Source organism: Rana temporaria, chromosome 5, assembly GCF_905171775.1.
Source record: "Rana temporaria chromosome 5, aRanTem1.1, whole genome shotgun sequence".
Lineage (NCBI taxonomy): Eukaryota > Metazoa > Chordata > Amphibia > Anura > Ranidae > Rana > Rana temporaria.
Window position 1 is genome coordinate 112,062,706 of NC_053493.1, and position 17,999 is coordinate 112,080,704.

General features: G+C 41.0%; 1 protein-coding gene across 5 annotated transcripts in view; it reads right to left on the reverse strand.

The window, feature by feature from the left end:
* TOP2B (DNA topoisomerase II beta) overlaps positions 1-17,999 on the reverse strand; it is a 78,246-nt gene that overhangs the window by 40,380 nt on the left and 19,867 nt on the right. For all 5 annotated transcript variants that reach the window (XM_040353010.1, XM_040353012.1, XM_040353009.1 and 2 more), the window contains exons 2-10: positions 15,362-15,541; positions 11,630-11,720; positions 9,690-9,753; positions 8,656-8,801; positions 8,449-8,546; positions 5,611-5,823; positions 5,355-5,528; positions 1,506-1,607; positions 991-1,128 (exon numbers count right to left, since the gene is read on the reverse strand). In XM_040353010.1, coding sequence (XP_040208944.1) covers positions 991-1,128; positions 1,506-1,607; positions 5,355-5,528; positions 5,611-5,823; positions 8,449-8,546; positions 8,656-8,801; positions 9,690-9,753; positions 11,630-11,720; positions 15,362-15,541 — 1,206 coding nt within the window. The remainder of the gene's footprint in view (positions 1-990; positions 1,129-1,505; positions 1,608-5,354; positions 5,529-5,610; positions 5,824-8,448; positions 8,547-8,655; positions 8,802-9,689; positions 9,754-11,629; positions 11,721-15,361; positions 15,542-17,999) is intronic.

Sequence of the window (17,999 nt, forward strand, 5' to 3'; positions counted from 1 at the left end):
TACATGTAAAAAAATGATTTTTTTTTGCTAGAAAAATACACACAACTCCCAAACATAATATATGTTTTTTAGCAGAGACCCTAGGGAATAAAATAGCGGTCATTGCAAATTGTTTTGTCACAGAGTATTTTCACATCAATTCTTCAAATACGTTTATTTGGGGGGGAAAAAAATGTGTTCCATAAAAAAAAAAAAAAAAAAAAGAACACTAAAGTTAGCCCGATTTATTTATATATAGTGAAAGATGACGTTGCGCTGAGTAAATAGATACCCAACATGTCACACTTTAAAATTGCGCACACTCGTGGAATAGTGCCAAACTTCTGTACTTAAAGATCTCCATAGGCCACACTTTAAACATTTTTATAGGTAATTCAATCTAATTCAAACCCTTGTAATAGGAATAGGGCATGACAAGTCCTCTTTATGGAGAGATGTGGGGTCTATAAGGCCCCACATCTCTCCTTTAGGCTGGAAAGACTCTGCCTTTCCAGCAGAGTACCAGGCAGTGTTCACATCACGTCATGCCCATGCCTCCCAAGGTCAGAGACTGCCAGGGACCATCTGGCCTCCGATATTCTCTATGGTAAACTTCTGGCGCCGGTGGATTCCTTCTCCAGCTCGCCGATTGCATGGGCGAGCTGGTAGCAGCACCAGAGGGTGGTGGCCGGGTATCGTCCCCTCCCGCCACCTGCAAAAACAATCAAGCGGCTGACCAAACGCTAGGATTGTTCTTACGGTACAGGGAATCGCCGGCTGAAAAAGATATCTGAATGATACCTGCAACTGCAGGCATCATTCAGATATCTCCACTCAAAGTCATGGACGTCATATGACCGTCTTGGGTGGAAAGTGGTTAAACATGCTCAGAAATATAAAAGTTTAAATCTATCTAGTTGTGGATTGAGAGCAGACAGTTCATTCCACTAACACTATAAGGTTCTGAGTTTATCATTAATATTCATTATAAAATATTTAAAACATACTAACCGATTTTGCAAATTTTTCAGATAGCGGACACTTTGACCCAAAATTCTTTGCTTGGAGGGTCATATTTTCTTTTGTCTGAGAGTCAAATGTAGGGTTCTCAATCAAACAATTGACAAAAACCCATACATGATTTTTCACCTGAAAAAAAAAAAGGCAACATTAGTTCTACACCTTACTACTACTACAAACACGCCTTCTTGGAACCCAAAAAATGACATTGGTGACATCACTCTGCTTTGGGCAAGAGTAAGGGGGTAAATCCTTCTGGGCCTGCAGTAGTTAATTGGGGGGGGGGGGTAATTCTCTAAAAATTCTAAACTTATCTAGTGTAGAATTTAACAGGAGCGGTTAGGAGTTTGATATAAACTTCAGGGGAGGGGAGTTTGAGGAGAAACTGGACTTAACGGAGACAGCAACCCTGTGCAGAAACAGATAAGACTCAACCTGGCAGCATCCAATTGATGCTATAAAAATCAGCTTTAAAAGACGGAGCACTCAGAGGGATTATACCGTACCTGAAATGGCTTCACAGAAACTCCAGCTTTGTTCTTTTTCTTCACAACCTCGATAAGTTTAGACACTATTTGATCCACTACATAATCTACATGTCTACCACCCTGAAACAATAAATAAAGAGAAGCTAATTATTTTGCATTCCAAATTTTTAGTGGATTTAGTAGACCAAGCTAAAAACATTCACTGAATAATGCATGCACACACCCCAAAATACATAAAGGTTGGACCTGGTGGTCATTTAAAGCAAACATTTTTTATATTAATAAAGGATTTTGTACATAAATACTGTAATAACTACTCAAAAAGCCCACAGATTATTACAGTGGACAGTAGGTAAAGGAAATAAAGCATAATCACAATATAAACCTTCCATGGCATGATTTTGAATCCTTACTAATTAACAATTATGACTAGACCTGGCCACAAAATTGAAAGGCATAATAATGATATCTTATATAGCACCTTTAATTTGTACCTTTTTAAAGCGCTTGACAAAAGAAACAAAAAAAACAAGTGGTACACAAGCAAGTAAAGGACATTTATGTGAAGGCTTGCCTAAAGAAGGACGTTTTCATTTGATTTTAAAGAGAATAGAGTATAAATAAAGGTAAATCATTGTTTTTGGATAGAGGGGAGAGGGATTTGAATGCCTGTCCGTTCTTATTGCTGTCTAAGGAGATTCACTCTCTCCATTTTTCCTGCTTACCATTATGATTGAATTATAAGAAAAGCCCACATTTTGGGTTGTCCCCAGAAAAGTAAGAGAGGTGAAATGTTACAAAAGGGACAATAGTTCCGGTGACCTGGGGGTCCCCAATGGATTCACTTAGTTTGCAGGGATTTCCTCTTATTTCCTGTTTTGAACAAGAAGTGAAGGGAAATCTTCACAAATGGCGAAGACAAAAAAATCTGACAGGTGTTATAACCCTCCCTTACTAAGTTTTGCCTATAGTTCTACTTTAACCTCTTGCCGACCAGCCACCGCAGTTATACTGAGGCAAGCTGGCTCCGCTGTGCAAATCGCAGTAGAAATATGTTGGTTCGTGCATGAGGTTCTGTGGTGTGCATGATCGTTCCCTGCTGATACAGAACAGGGATATGCCTAATTAAACAAGGCAGATCTCCGTTCTGACAGGGGATGCTACAGGATCTCGTGTGTTATCCCAGACAGCCCATCCCCCATAGAGTTAATAAACACACACAGGGAAATCAATTAGCCCCTTGATTGCCCCTGATGTTAACTCCTTCCCCGACAGTTTAATTAGTACGTCAGGGCATATTTTTAGCACTGATCACTGGAATAATGTCACCTGGTTCCCAAAAAAGTGTCATAAATGTCAGGTAGGTATCCGATCTGTCCGCCACAATGTCACAGTCCCATTAAAAATTACCAATCAATATACCCTTATTGGGGATTTTTTACCAAAAATATGTAGCAGAATACATATTGGCCTAAATTGATGAAGATACTAGATTTTTTAAATATGTTTATAGAGTAGGTTTTATAGCAGAAAAATATATTTTTTTGTTTAAAGCCAGAAGAAAATAACGCATAAGTGATCAAATACCACCAAAAGAAAGCTCTATTTTTTGGGGGGGGGGAAAGGACATACATTTTCTTTGGGTACAACGTTGCATGACTGTGCAATTGTCAGCTAAATAACACAGTGGCATATCGCAAAAAAATGGCCTAGTCAGAAAGTGGGTAAATCCTTCTGGTCCTTAAGTGGTTAAAAGGTGGAGAATCTGATGTTCTTGGGAAGAGAATTCCAGAGTTTTGGGGAATAACAGGAGTAGGCTCTGTCCTTCATAAAATGACTCCTTTATCAACACTAGCGGGGTAGTCACCACTAAAAGACCCCATGGTACAATGTATTCAATGTATTATAATGTAACTAATTAGAAGGGACGGGTAGGAAAAGAATACCACCACAAAACCCCCACTGCTTGCAGTGTAGCACAAGGAATTAAAGCAGTGGTTCCCCCTAAAACACATTTCTAAGAATACATTCGTAAGACCCGTTACACTGCGGGTAGGCTGGCTTTTGTTTTGTTTTTTTTCGTACATACCGAGATCTCGCCGTTTCGTCCCTTGGCGGTGGGCGTTCCTAGTTGATTGACGTTTCTTTGACGGGCGCATACTGCGCGTCACGACTTTCCGACAGAAGCCGAACGTCATTGCGCAGGCGCCGTATAGAGTCGGCTCTATACGGCGCCTGCGCAGCGACGTTCGGCTTCTTTCGGAAAGTCGTGACGTCACGTATGCGCCCGTCCGAGGAACGTCAATCAACTAGGAACGCCCACTGACAAGGGACGAAACGCCGAGATCGAGGTATGTACTAAAAAAAAAAAAAAAGCCAGCCTACCCGCAGTGTAACGGGTCTTACGAATGTATTCTTAGAAATGTGTTTTAGGGGGAACCACCCCTTTAAGTAACACTGCCACTAGCTATTTTTAAGATGTCAGCAAATGAATTTACCTTACTATTTTAAAAATGAGAGTGAACAACAAGGGTAGATAAATAGAAATTAAATGAAAGTCATGAAGTTCAGCAGTATTATGTAATATACCCTTTGGGGGCATAAACACAACATTTAAAGGAAAAGTCCAGCCTAAGCTCGTTTGGCTGGCTGGGATTCTCCTATGGATCGCAGGAGTGCAATTTGTTTTGCACTCCTGTGATTAGTTTTCAGCAGAGAGCGGTCTGAAGTTTGCTCTTTGCTGACGTCACAGAAATCAGTCCAGGTACCGCGTTATCAAGACAATAAAGTCCGGATCCGCCAGGTGCCTGGCCTGACACCAGTCTCAGCGAGCCGCTGAGAGCCTGAGATGGCCGCTCAAGCGCCCATCCACAGCTCAGCGCTCCAGTGAGCAAGCGCGGGGGGGATGTGTGGGGTCAGATAGGAGAGCTGCCGACTGACAGTCAGAAGCTCTGTGCTCGGGGAGCTGTGAGAACCGAGCCATCGGCGGTGTTCGATCGCTCGGTTCTCAGTGCAGAGGCACCTGGGGACACATGTAACATCCACCTAGGCAAGCATGATGGGGCGAGAAAAAAATAAAAACATACTTCTCTTTTAATTAACAGGGAGAATTAGGTTAGACTTAACATACCATTTTGAAGATTTTCATGAAGAAGTAAAATTAAAACCTCTAAATGCAAGATATACTTATGTGACTGCCCACCACGCTGCTGTCAAAACTCTTCAATATAGAAAAGAAAAACCCTTTGGAAGAAAATCATAACTACCGTATGTATCGGCATATAACACGCACCCTAAATTTAAGAGGGAAGTTTCAGGGGAAAAAAAACTTTCCACAGCCCCCTGCGTATAACACGCAGGCACAGTTTACCCTCTATTTTCAGGGTAAAAAAGTGAGTGTTATACGCCAATAAATACAGTAGTTAATTTACTCCCAGCAGGCTCCCGTAGTAACATCAGTTGGTCCTCCTGCAGAGTCTTAGGGAAGTTGAGAATCCCAAATCCTGTAAGAACATGCTCTTAAGAGCACAGTGTAATAGCATCCTCATGAGACTTGGGATTCAGATCATTGTGGGGATGGATCATTGACACCAGTGAGAGGAAGCATCCAGAAGCAAGGTGGTGTTTTTCTTTTTTTGTGATTATTGAACAGGGGGTGGACTTTGCATTTTTGTGCAAAGTCCACTTTTAAAGTTACAACAGACTAGGATGGAAGGCCAGAACAGCTGAAGGCAATCTTTACACTGCAAAGTACAACCATAAACATTCTTTGGCTCTGAGAAAACTGCAGCAGCAAGTCCTGCAATTTATCATCTGAAATAAACTGCAAAGACAAATTAGAGTGAATGCACACAAGAATGTACCTACCTTTGTGGTAGCTATACTATTTACAAAACTGATTTGTTGGAAGCCTTTCTCACTTAGTGTGAGACACACATCCCATCGGTCATTTACAACTTCATGAATTACTTTCAGTGCAACGCCAGTTTCATCTAGTTTCTCCTTTACGTATAGATCTACGTAACTGCGGAATCCATTCACCTACAAAACATCAGAAGGGTTAATGAGTATCAGTATGAATTTGAATACATAAAACAAATTAGGATAAATGAAAGATACTTACAGGAAGTTTTTTTCCATTGAGCATGACTTTCACACCTTTGCAAGCACCTGCTACATCATAGGCTCGCCTTGTTAACAGGGCCAGAGTATCCTTGTCCAAAGTCTCCATTTTAAATTTAGACAAATCAGGCTGGAATGTAATGCATGTGTAGTCATCGCCATCAAAATATTTGATTTTGGGTTCTGTCGTTTTCTGCATATTATTCATCCAGATCTGGATAGAGGGCAGAAAGTTTGGATATTAAAATATTATGTGCTAGTGTGTAAATGCCTACCTAAATACTGTAAAAAGCATTTTAATATGAAGGTTGATGGTAGAACAAAGCAGAAAAAATAACAAAATTATACAAAAGATCACAAGAATTCTAACCAGTTGCCCTCTTTCAGCCAGAGAGCAGACATATCACATCCTGGTGGCCCATAACCTTATGTCAAGTGGAGTGGGTGAAGTGACATACAGTCAGGAACCACCCACCACTAGTGAATCCACATCACCAAGTGGGAATGCTGGTCATACCTATTAGTTTTAGGCCACTCATACCTTGTGCGATTCAGCTTGGCACACTACCTGATACTTTGTCTTCTAACTTTTGTTTGAAGTGGTCTCTTAGATTTAAGAAACATTTCTAAATCCTCCTAAAAATAACCATCTGCCAACCAGTCATGGTCATCAAGTGGTTGTACTGGGATGATGCCGGTACCTTTTTTAGAGCTAGTGGTCCGCTCTCTTGTAATAGCAAGGCGAGCGGCTTAACTGCCATTACAATCAGCGATAGGGGACTAGCCCCCCCCCCCCCCTCACTGCCTTCCACGGCTTGCTCAGGCTCTCCCACCCCACTACCCAGCTGGCAAGACAAAGCCTGAATCGGCTTCTGTTCAGTATAGTAACCCAGAAGCGATGACATGACATCACTTCTGGTTTACCCGGATGTCAATGGCATCATTTTCTGAAAATCGGAAGCATTCAAAAACACAGACCTTGGTGTTTTAAATACTTTTAAGTGAAGAGGTCTTTTTGACCCCAGATCCCTCCATAGAGAGTACTTGTCACACACCTATTGCTGCAACAAGGATGTTTAACCACTTTAGCCCCGGGCCTGTTTTTCAGAGTCGGTGTTTACGAGACAAAACCATTTTTTTTTGCTAGAAAATTACTTAAAACCCCCAAACATTATATATTTTTTTTTTCTAACACCCTAGAGAATAAAATGGAAGTCATTGCAATACTTTTTGTCACACCGTATTTGCGCAGCGGTCTTACAAGCGCACTTTTTTTTGGAAAAAATTCACTTTTTTAAATGAAAAAATAAGACAACAATAAATTTGGCCCAATTTTTTTATATATTGTGAAAGATAATGTTACGCCAAGTAAAATGATACCCAACATGTCACGCTTAAAAATTTCGCCCGCTCGTGGCATGGCGTCAAACTTTTACCCTTAAAAATCTTGATAGGCGACGTTTAAAAAATTCTACAGGTTGCATTTTTTGAGTTACAGAGTAGGCCTAGGGCTAAAATTAATGCTCTCGCTCTAACAATCGCGGCGATACCTCACTTGTGTGGTTTGAATACCGTTTTCATATGTCGGCGCTACTCGCGTATACGTTCGCTTCTACGCACGAGCTCGTCGGGACGGGGCGCTTTAAAAAATTTTTTTTTGGCTTTTCGCATTTATTTTTATTTATTTTACAATTTTTAACACTGAAAAAAAAAAAAAAAAAAAAATTATCACTTTTATTCCTATTACAAGGAATGTAAACATCCCTTGTAATAGAAAAAAGCATGACAGGTCTTCTTAAATATGGGATCTGGGGTCAAAAAGACCTCAGATCTCATATTTAGGCTTAAATGCAAAAAAAAAATAAAAAATTTGGAAATGTCATTTTTTCAAATGACAAAAAAAAAAATGTTTCTTTAAGACGCTGGGCGGGACTGACGTTTTGACGTCACTTCCGCCCAGCGGAGCTATGGGGACGGGCGAAGGAGATTTTTCCTTCAGTCTCGTCCCCGCTCAGCTGCCGGATGGTCGCGATCTCCTCCGCCGCTACCGACGGCTCCGGTAAGCGGCGGAGGGCGCGGAACAGCGGCGGGAGGGGGGGGGGGCCCCTCTCCCGCCACCGATAACGGCGATCTCGCGGCGGATTCGCCGCGGAGACCGCCATTATCGTTAACACGGCCGCCCACAGAAGAGATGAATATCTCGATTGTGGCAGCAGCTGCTACCGTTACCGAGATATTCATCTCTAAAGTGATGACGTATAACGGCGGTGGGCGGTCGGCAAGTAGTTAAATTCCTTGTGTCTGTAAAAAAAAAAAAAAATGAAAGCAACAGTGTAAAATTAAAAACAATAAAAATAAATAATAAAATGAAGGTGCCCCCGCCACATGCTTGCGTGCAAAGGCGAATACATTTGCACACAAACGCGATCGTCCCACACATGTGAGGTATCACCGTGAATATCAAATCATGGGTAGCAATTCTAGCACTAGACCTCCTATGTAAATCTAAAGTGGTAACCTGAAAAAGGCTTTTAAAGCAAAGCCTATGGATAGTAAAATGTACGTTGTTTGCCACCGCTGCATGGGGGGTGTGCATGTGACATGTGAGTTATCTATTTACTCTGCATAACATCATCTTTTATATTTTTCAGATAATTTGGTTGTGTTTTTTTGCATATAAATTCAAATGTTTTTTTTTGGAGGAGGGGGGCATGTCTATTATGAAACACAGAAAATCATTCTTTTATCTATTTTGGGGATTTCCATAGTCTTTCACATTATCATGTATACATTTCCCCCCATTTCAAATTAAACTTTACATGCTTTGACTCAATCATACCTGTTTAAAGCTGTGTTTGTATTCCTTGCAAGCTGTTTCCACTGTAAATTTTGTACTGAATATATTGCAAAGTTTAGCACCGTAGCCATTACGACCACCTAAAAATAAAAAATAAGCTCAAGGAATTTGCTGGATGACATTTTACATTATTTTCAATTGGAAAGGCTAAACTGATTTCAGAATCATGATTAAGATAAAATGACTTGCCTGTAACTTTTTTCTCTTCGTCATCATAGTTACTTGAGGTCAAGAGTTGGCCAAAAATCAGAGCTGGGACATAGACCTTTTCCACCTTGTGCTCTACTACTGGGATACCTTTACCATTGTTCCAAATGCTGATGATGTTGGAGTCACTAAAATAAGAAGCAGAAATTAGACTTGTCTAATACACAAACCAAGACTTTAAAAAAACTGAGATCTGTAGAATTATAAAAAGCAAAAAGTTTGACCTATCGTTGCAATGAAAAATCTGCAATGTTAATGCAATGCTCAGCATCCTTAAAGGAGTTGCAAAGGCAGAATGTTTTTTATCTTTAGGCATTCTAGGACCTTCTGTGGAAGGTTTCTGAAAAGCTTCTGTGTGAAGCAGCCTCCCCAATTACTTGAGCTCCTTCTCTCTCCAGGGATGTTCAGAATTCCCCCCTCAGCCACCCAGTACACTCCTCCTGATTGGCTGAGACAGAGCAGCGGCGCTATTGGCTCCCGCAGCTGTCAAAGTCAGTCAGCCAATCAGGGGAGAGGGGGAGAGGGGGGGTGGAGCCAGGTTGGGCTCAGTGTCTGAATGGATACACGGAGCTCTGACTCGGCTTGGGTGCCCCCTGTAGCAAGGCCCCCCAAGGTAAGGGAACCCGACAGTGAAGCCACAGGCAGATCATCATTCTGTTTTCTGTTGTCACTGCGGGGAACGATCGTGGGTGGCTGGCAAACATGAAGTCTGCCGGACTCGCTGGCCAATGGCGCGCGAGCCTACAAAATCGAGCCACCTTGCTGCAGTATAATGACAGCGGCTGGTCGGGAAGCGGTTAAATGAGAAAGGAAAAAATAAATAAAAAATGAGGATGTTTCAGGGATCATATAATTTGCTTTGAATAGTAAACAAAAACATTTTTAGAACACTGAACATAACCCATTTCCAATGCTTATCCTCTCATTTTTATATCATTATGAACAATCATGAAGGTCAAAACAGCATGCAACACTGCCAATCACTGCAAATAATGGAAAATATATTCTTTACTTACGGATCAATAGAAATTTTTATGCAATTCATATTTTTATCTCTTTGCTTATTATCAGCTGCGTTGACTGTAAAATGAAAAAAAGTGTTTAGCGCAAAGAAAGAAAATGGTTACGTCATAAATGCTGTTCATTAACAGTTGGTATCATCTATGAAAGTCCAACAATAGTGTTAAAATGCCTCTACGTTTTGTAATTAAAAAAATGGTAAATACTTTCACATTTTGTCAAATGGAATATGGTCTTCTACAGCACATGTAACATGTTGCATATGTAGGTGCTGTTACATATATGCATGCTTCTAAAGCAAAGTACAGGGAAAAGGGTGAAAAAACAAAATTTGTGTTACTTCAATTGAAACATAAAATAAGGGCGATCCAATGGAAATCAGAGGCTGCACCAACACCAGATTCAATTGGTGGCATTAGCGCTAAAGGAGTTTTAGGAAAGAAACTACAGAAATATATAAAATACACAAATGAATGCAGCTCTTCCATACATCATTATTTCTTTTCTTTTTTTTATTGCAAGCAATGTAAGCACCCAAATTTAAACTGGTAGGAGCCTTTTGCAATCCTCTATACATCAGATCTCAGACTGGAATCATGCAGCACAATAAGCTAATCAGTTATACTAAAGTGGACATGTGCCGATAAAGCAATATACCGATGATGGAAAGCAGACTGATTCTATTTTTTTTCCAGTCGCAAACTTGTGAAAATAAGGCCTCCTATCCTGCTAGATATTGCTGTGCACATCTCAGGACCTGACAGACAGAAATACAAATCTTCTGGCAGGTAAAAAGGCCCTTGTATATGCATTTCATCTATGCGCCTAGGAGTTCTGCTTTAGCAAAATATAAACATTTTTAAAGGATAAGTATACCTTTAAATCGGGGGTTCACCCGTACATAACACTTTTTCCCCTTAGATTAATGCTCGTTTTGTCTAGGGGAATTGGCTAGTTGTTTTAAAATATGAGCTGTACTTACCGTTTACGAGATGCATCTTCTCCGCCGCTTCCGGGTATGGGCTGCGGGACTGGGCGTTCCTATTTTGATTGACAGTCTTCCGAGAGGCTTCCGATGGTCGCATCCATTGCGTCACGATTTTCCGAAAGAAGCCGAACGTCGGTGCGCAGGCGCAGTATGGAGCCGCACCGATGTTCGGCTTCTTTCGGCTACTAGTGACGCGATGGATGCGACCGTCGGAAGCCTCTCGGAAGACTGTCAATCAAGAAGGAACGCCCGCTCCCGAAGACCTATACCCGGAAGCGACAGAGAAGATGCATCTCGAAAACGGTAAGTACAGCTCATATTTTAAAACAACTAGCCGATTCCCCTAGACAAAACGAGCAGGAATCTAGGGGGATTCTTTGAAAAAAATGTTTTATGGGTGAACTCCCGCTTTAAGAAAAAATATTTTTTTTTGTCTTTAGATCTTACATTTATTGTAGATGATACACATAATTCAATATCTACTCAATTCTAGGTTAACTTTGTTAAATCCAGGCCGAATTATAATCATATGATCCTGTTATTGTTATTCTTTGCTAAAGGTGGAGGTTTTGTTTCATCATGTTTTGTTCTTTACCTATATTTTTGTATACTGACTGTATATTACTTATTCTACTGAAAAATGGAACAACTTCTTGCAGTGAAAGTCGCCACATAATACACCCAAGAACACAATGCATAATTGAAAATTGGCTTTAGTACTAAAAAACATGAACATTAATGTGGAACTCTTTTTCCATGGCTAAAGGCAAAATTGCTGCCAATGTTTAACACTTAATACAAGTGTAAAAAAAAAAAAATATCTGCTTTATTCGTCTGGATAAAAAAAAAAAGAGATGTAGTAAAAAAAAAAAAAAAATCCCCTCAAACATCCTTTCAAGTAAAATTTATATCTATGGTATAAACCTCATAGATATATATAAAACTCACCAAGAATCTCATCAAATATTTTATACAATCCTGGTACATAAGTAATATCGCGGCAATTCATTCCAACGTCCTCATCATAAACCCACATTGGCTAGAATAAAAGACAACACACATTGTCCAGATTAAATGACAACACACAACATACTTTGGCTTACTGTAAAATAAGGACAGGCATAAAAACAAACCATAGCGCTTTGAAACATACTAAAGTAGCAAGCAAATCCAATTTACGTACTTGCTGACCACTTCAAGTAGAAGAAATTAAGACTTGAGCAAAGCACAACAACACTTCTGTGACACTACAGGGACAATTAATAGAATATCTGTTTCTTCTAGAATGAATAACAAATGTTGTTCTTGCACACTACCACTTTTCAGGTCCTTGCTAGCTGCTAGCTGATGGTGGGCTGAAAGCAGAGTTAGGACAGCAACACATTATTGAAAAACTGTGCCTAGAGTGGAGCACCCTACAGAGATTACAATTGATGACTCCCAAATAGTGCTTCAAACTATCATAATACTTTGCAAAGTCCCCAATACCACAGATTTAAACTCTTATACATAAGGTTAAAAAGGACCCCATCGCAGCAATCCATCAACACATAAAAAAAAACTGGCAATTTTATTTTTTTAGAATTAAAGCAGTACTTAAACCCAAAAGCAAACATTTATTATATTTCATCTTACTAATTCTTGTGATGGCTGCATTCATTTTCTTTTTTTTTAGGCTTTTATCCTATTATTTTCACTAGGTGATCTTGCTGTAATGCAAGTCTGCTGTTTTTTTTTTCTCAACAAAAGAAGCTGTCCCTTAGGCCGCGTACACACGATCGGTCAAAACCGATGAGAATGGACCGAAGTTCAGTTTCATCGGTCCAAACCAAAGCGTGTACGGCCCATCGGTCTTTTGTCCTTCGGACCAAAATTTTAAAACTTGCTTTAAAATCAAACCGATGGCCGCTGACCGATCGGACCAAACCGATGGTTAGTACACAAAAGCATCGGTTCAAAACCCGCGCATGCTCAGAAGTCGACGCATGCTTGGAAGCATCGAACTTCGTTTTTTCAGCACATCGTTGTGTTTTACGTCACCGCGTTCTGACACGACCGGATTTTGAACTGATGGTGTGTACACACATCAGACCATCAGGCCACTTCAGCGGTGGACCGATAAAAAAGCGGTCCGTTGGACCATTCTCATCAGATGAACCGGTCGTGTGTACGCGGCCTCAGATGTAGGTGTTAAGAAAAAACATTTAAAACCCCATTGTTGGTCTCGTTGTGTATCCCTAACTTCATGATATCTATCTCCAGAGAGACATGCTTACGAGATAGGGATACACGAGACCAACAATGGAGTTTATTTCTGACTTCCATTCACAATATAGGGAGATTGAATCCATTTTCCACAAGCAATGGCCTATTTTGTGTATGCCACCTAAAGATCTGAATTTATAGAAAAGCCCCAAACTGTGGGGACAGGATTGTTAGGAAGGTATTAGACCCTCCCAGTAGGAGAATGACCTTTCTGGATTGGAAATGTTTTTCTTCATATGATAAATGTAAAGGATGTAGTTACTGTAGATTAAATAGAAGGTATCAGAGCACTTTTTATTCCTAGACCATTCATTTCTGATTTAATTTTGTGTAATGCTACACATTTAATTTTAACAGGCACTTTTAGCGCCGTTAATATTTTACAGTGCCCTTGTGGCTTTCAATATGTTGGGTGGACAAAGCAGCCTTCATAAAAACGCATAGCCGAGCATGTGCAAAAAATCATAGATGGGTATAGGCAGCATAACGACTCCTTGAACTTTACAATAGGGACTCCACATGTTTGCAGTTTTAGGGGGTAGACAGTTTATCCCCCTAGAGGGGTTGCAACAGGATTAGGAACCTCTTCAAAGAGGAAAACTAAATGGATATACATGCTGATATTCTTAAAGGGGTGGTTCCCCCTTAAAAACAACTTTTTTTTATTCCACTGGCCCCCCACATTACAATCGAATTAAGGCTATTATTTTTTTTTTGCTGCTGTACATACCTTGATACAGCATCTTCACCCGTGCATCCGGGTTGCGAGTCCCGCGGGAGTGGGCGTTCCTCACATGTGTTTGATTGACGTTTTTCGGAAAAACGAGCTCCCCCCTGTCGCGTAAGCCGCGTCACGGTTGGCGAAAGGAGCCGAACGGCGAGTCGGCGCTATACTGCGCATGCGCATCGCCGTTCGGCTCCTTTCGCCAATCGTGACGTGGCTTACGCGACGGGGGGGAGCTCGTTTTTCCGAAAAACGTCAATCAAACACATGTGAGGAACGCCCACTCCCGCGGGACTCGCAACCCGGATGCACGGGTGAAGATGCTGTATCAAGGTATGTACCGCAGCAAAAAAAAAATAATAGCCTTAATTCGATTGTAATGTGGGGGGCCAGTGGAATAAAAAAAAGTTGTTTTTAAGGGGGAACCTCCGCTTTAAGTCCGAACAGATTTAATATAGAGATAAATATAAATAGTTTTATTAGTAAATAATATCTACTGTCTGTTTTGGTGGTTAATTCTATAATATATGAAATCTTTTTGGCTCCTGTTGACTTTCTAGAACGTTGATTGTATTGATTTTTTTGACCTTTATTTGGTGATACAATGATAGGTTATAAAGTGATTAGTACATATGCGCGTAATTAGAGGCAATCATGAATGGGTTACATTTTTAAGATTAACCATTTTGTTGGGTTTTTATGGAGTATACGTTTTATCAATGTTTGTATTTGGGTCGGTAGTTGGGTTGCCAATCTCTTATGTTTGGTTTACCCTCTTGCTTATGTATTTGTGGGGAGCAACATTGTTCATATGTCATTTTTGCAGAGGGCTTTGGTGATGGAAGGGTTACCTGGTGAGAGGTGGGCATACATATTGGGCTGCCATGCTGTCCAGCTATTTCCTGGAAAAAGATGGAAGGACGAAATGCGCTGGGGCATGATTGTACAGAAACCGATTGAGGCATAAGCGGCATACCTGAAATGACGTATCGGTTGTGGATGAGATACCGATACTTCGGGCAGAGGCTCCCGTTCTATGTGCACTAAGAATGACTGCTTTTCACTTTGGTTTAATCCTAAGAGCCGAGTTGATGTGCATTACAATAATGTATTTTAGTTTTGTTCTTTAATAAAGAGTGAATTGTTTTTACGATATCACTCCATTGGAGCCTTGTTTTTTCGAATTCCCATCTGAGGGGAGATTTGGGGTACAAGAACCAGGAGGCATTGAGCAATCAGCAGCTTTGATAACTAGAGCGCAGTGTGGCGATCTCTAACAAGAGAGACATATTTGTTTGGAGAGTTTATCTGTGGGAAGAGGTGGAACATTGAAGCACAGGAAGATGTAGGAAGATATGCCTGTTTTACCTAACTTTATTGGATTTGAAAGGCATCTTATGCTGAATTTTGAGTTTCTCATTCACACAGGCATGTGGTGGACTTATTACTGTTGATGGATGTGTATAATTAAATGTATAAGTTTGATGATCACAGCGCTACCAATTTCTAGTTTTAGAGGTTATCTTATATTTTAGGTTTAGGACTGCTTTAAAACACATTTCATTCTTTGTATATTGCACAAAAATTGCACGAACCATAAAGCATAAAAACGACGAGAGATATTCAAAATGGGGGGAACACTTCTAGATTTACCACAAAAGATTACATTAAAGGCAGATATATATATATACCTGTGTGACAGGCTCCACAGATCCAATGTAGGTATCAGGTCGGAGGAGGATATGCTCAAGCTGAGTTTTCTTCTGGTAGACTCTCTCCACAGACATTTTCTTAGAAGAATCATTTTTGTTGTTACTGACGTTTTCACCTTCTTCTTTTTTCGCTGCATTGTTCTGATTATCAAACAATGTCTGAAAGCCAGAAATGGGACACAATGAGAAGCATTCTCACAAAGTATTTTTTTTTTCTACTTCAAAGAACAGTTTTACAAGACAGGCAGTTACACAGGCAGACAGATAAAAGTGAAGTTAGATGTTTATTCCTTAAAGAAGAGTTCCGCATAAAAAATAAAAATAAAAGTCAGCAGCTACAAATACTGCAGCTGCTGACTTTTAAAAGAACACTTACCTGTCCAGGGCGCCTGCGATTTCCTCACCCCAAGCCGATCCTTCCCCTCGGCTCGAGATGGAGGCGCCGGCATTGCTAGTAAGGAAATCAAGAAGTGAAGCCTTTTCAGCTTAACAGCCTGGTTCCCTACTGCGCATGCGCTACACGCTCTGAGTGGTCCCTGCTATGTTCTGGGACCTGTGTGTCTCCCAGAAGACAGGCCGGGCCAGACATGGCAATCTTTCGCTGGAAGTGGGAGCAAATACCTGTATTAGACAGGTATATGCTCCCATCTCCCCCCTGAAAGGTGCAAAATGCAACACCGGAGGGGGATACAGACAGCGGAAGTTCCATTTTTGGGTGAGCTAACAAGCACTAGAAGACAAGGTTTGACAAATTTGCTTGGAATCTAGGAGCCAGCTAAAAAAGTTAGGAGCCAGAAAACGTGCCGCGTCCTGATGAGCTTGCACGCAGAAGCGAACACATACGTGAGTAGCGTCCGCATATGTAAACTCTATTCAAACCACACATGTGAGGTATCGCCGCGATCGTTAGAGCGAGAGCAATAATTCTAGCTCTAGACCTCCTCTGTAACTCAAAACATGCAACCTGTAGAATTTGTTAAACGTCGCTCATGGAGGGTCAAAATTTGTCGGCATTCCACGAGCGGACGTAATTTTGAAACGTGACATGTTGGGTATCAATTTACTCGGCGTAACATTATCTTTCACAATATTAAAAAAAAAAATTCGGATAACTTTACTGTTGTCTTATTTTTTTAATAAAAAAAGTGTATTTTTTCCCCAAAAAAGTGCGCTTGTAAGACCGCTGCGAAAATATGGCGTGACAGAAAGTGTTGCAACGATCGCCATTTTATTCTCTAGGGTGTTAGAATAAAAAATATATATACTGTTTGGGGGTTCTAATTAGAGGGAAGGAGATGGCAGTGAAAATAGTGAAAAATTACACATTAGAACTTGTTTTACTTGTAATGCCAACGGCCACCACCAGATGGCGCCAGGTCACAGAAGGAAGCTTGGGACTTCACAAGGCCGCAAAGCCGCGGCCTCAATTACCGGCAGTCTCGGGCGCGGCGGGGGAGCACAGAGACACAGGATCCTCTCCCCCGCTGCGCGATTGTGGCGGGCCCTCGGCGGCCGGTAACTGAGGCTGCGGCTTTGCGGCCTCAATTACCGGCGGGCGCCAGGTCACAATTTCTTGACGCAATTGCGACGTGGCACCCGAATTTTGTCGAACCTGCTAGAAGATATAGAAAAAAATTTGATAGTCAGACCATTGTGGTTTCTTTAAAAAGTTATAACACCAAAAACGCAAGAATAGTTGAACATCAAACTTCTGAAAACCCAGACCAGAAATAGGCAGTCCTGGGTCGGGAATCTGTGTCTGAATGGATACACAGAGCTGTGACTCGGCTCGAGTGCCCCCATAGCAAGCTGCTGGCTGAGGGGCACTCCATAAGAGGGAGGGGCAAAGAGCAGCAAAAGAGGGACCTGAGAAGAGGAGGATCCACGCTGCTCTGTGCAAAACCAACTGCAAAGAGCAGGTAAGTATAACATGTTTGTTATATTGTAATATTCACAGCAGACTGATATCTAGAGCTGCATCACTAATCATTAAAGAATGGAGATCGCAATTCTAACCCCCTCGCAATCTTAACACAGCATTTTCCAGATTCAGTGCAGAGAGTTCTCTGCTCACTGCTAAAAAAAAAAAAAAAAAAAGAAGCCTGCCCACCTTTACACTCCCCTTACACTAAATTCTGCTATGATCACTAACATCCAGTCAAAATCCAGAAAGGTAACCACATGACTTAAGTAAAGGAGTGGGGCTAGTGCATGAGATATGTAAATAACCTGTCATTCACAGCAAGGGGGCGGAATGGACTAAGGTTTTTCTCTGCAAGTCTGTTTTATTTCACTGAACAATAAAAGAGGATTGCTCAGAGCTGGATTAAATCTGTGTGGCAAGACTGGGCACAGATGATAGGAAATCGTATACTGTACATTGTGACACTTTAAGGGGAAATTGTAATGATTTTTTGTGAAAAACTGAACTGAAAGTAGGTTATTATTGTTAAAGGAAATGTGTAGACAAAGCTCTTTTGGCCCTACTTCTCCTGTAGGTCACATGGTGAATTCATTCTGCACTCCTATGACTTGCTGTCAACTGATGTCAATCGGCTGGTCCCGACTCTTGAGAGACCCTGACTTTAAAGAGGACCTGCAGTCTGCTCACATAATT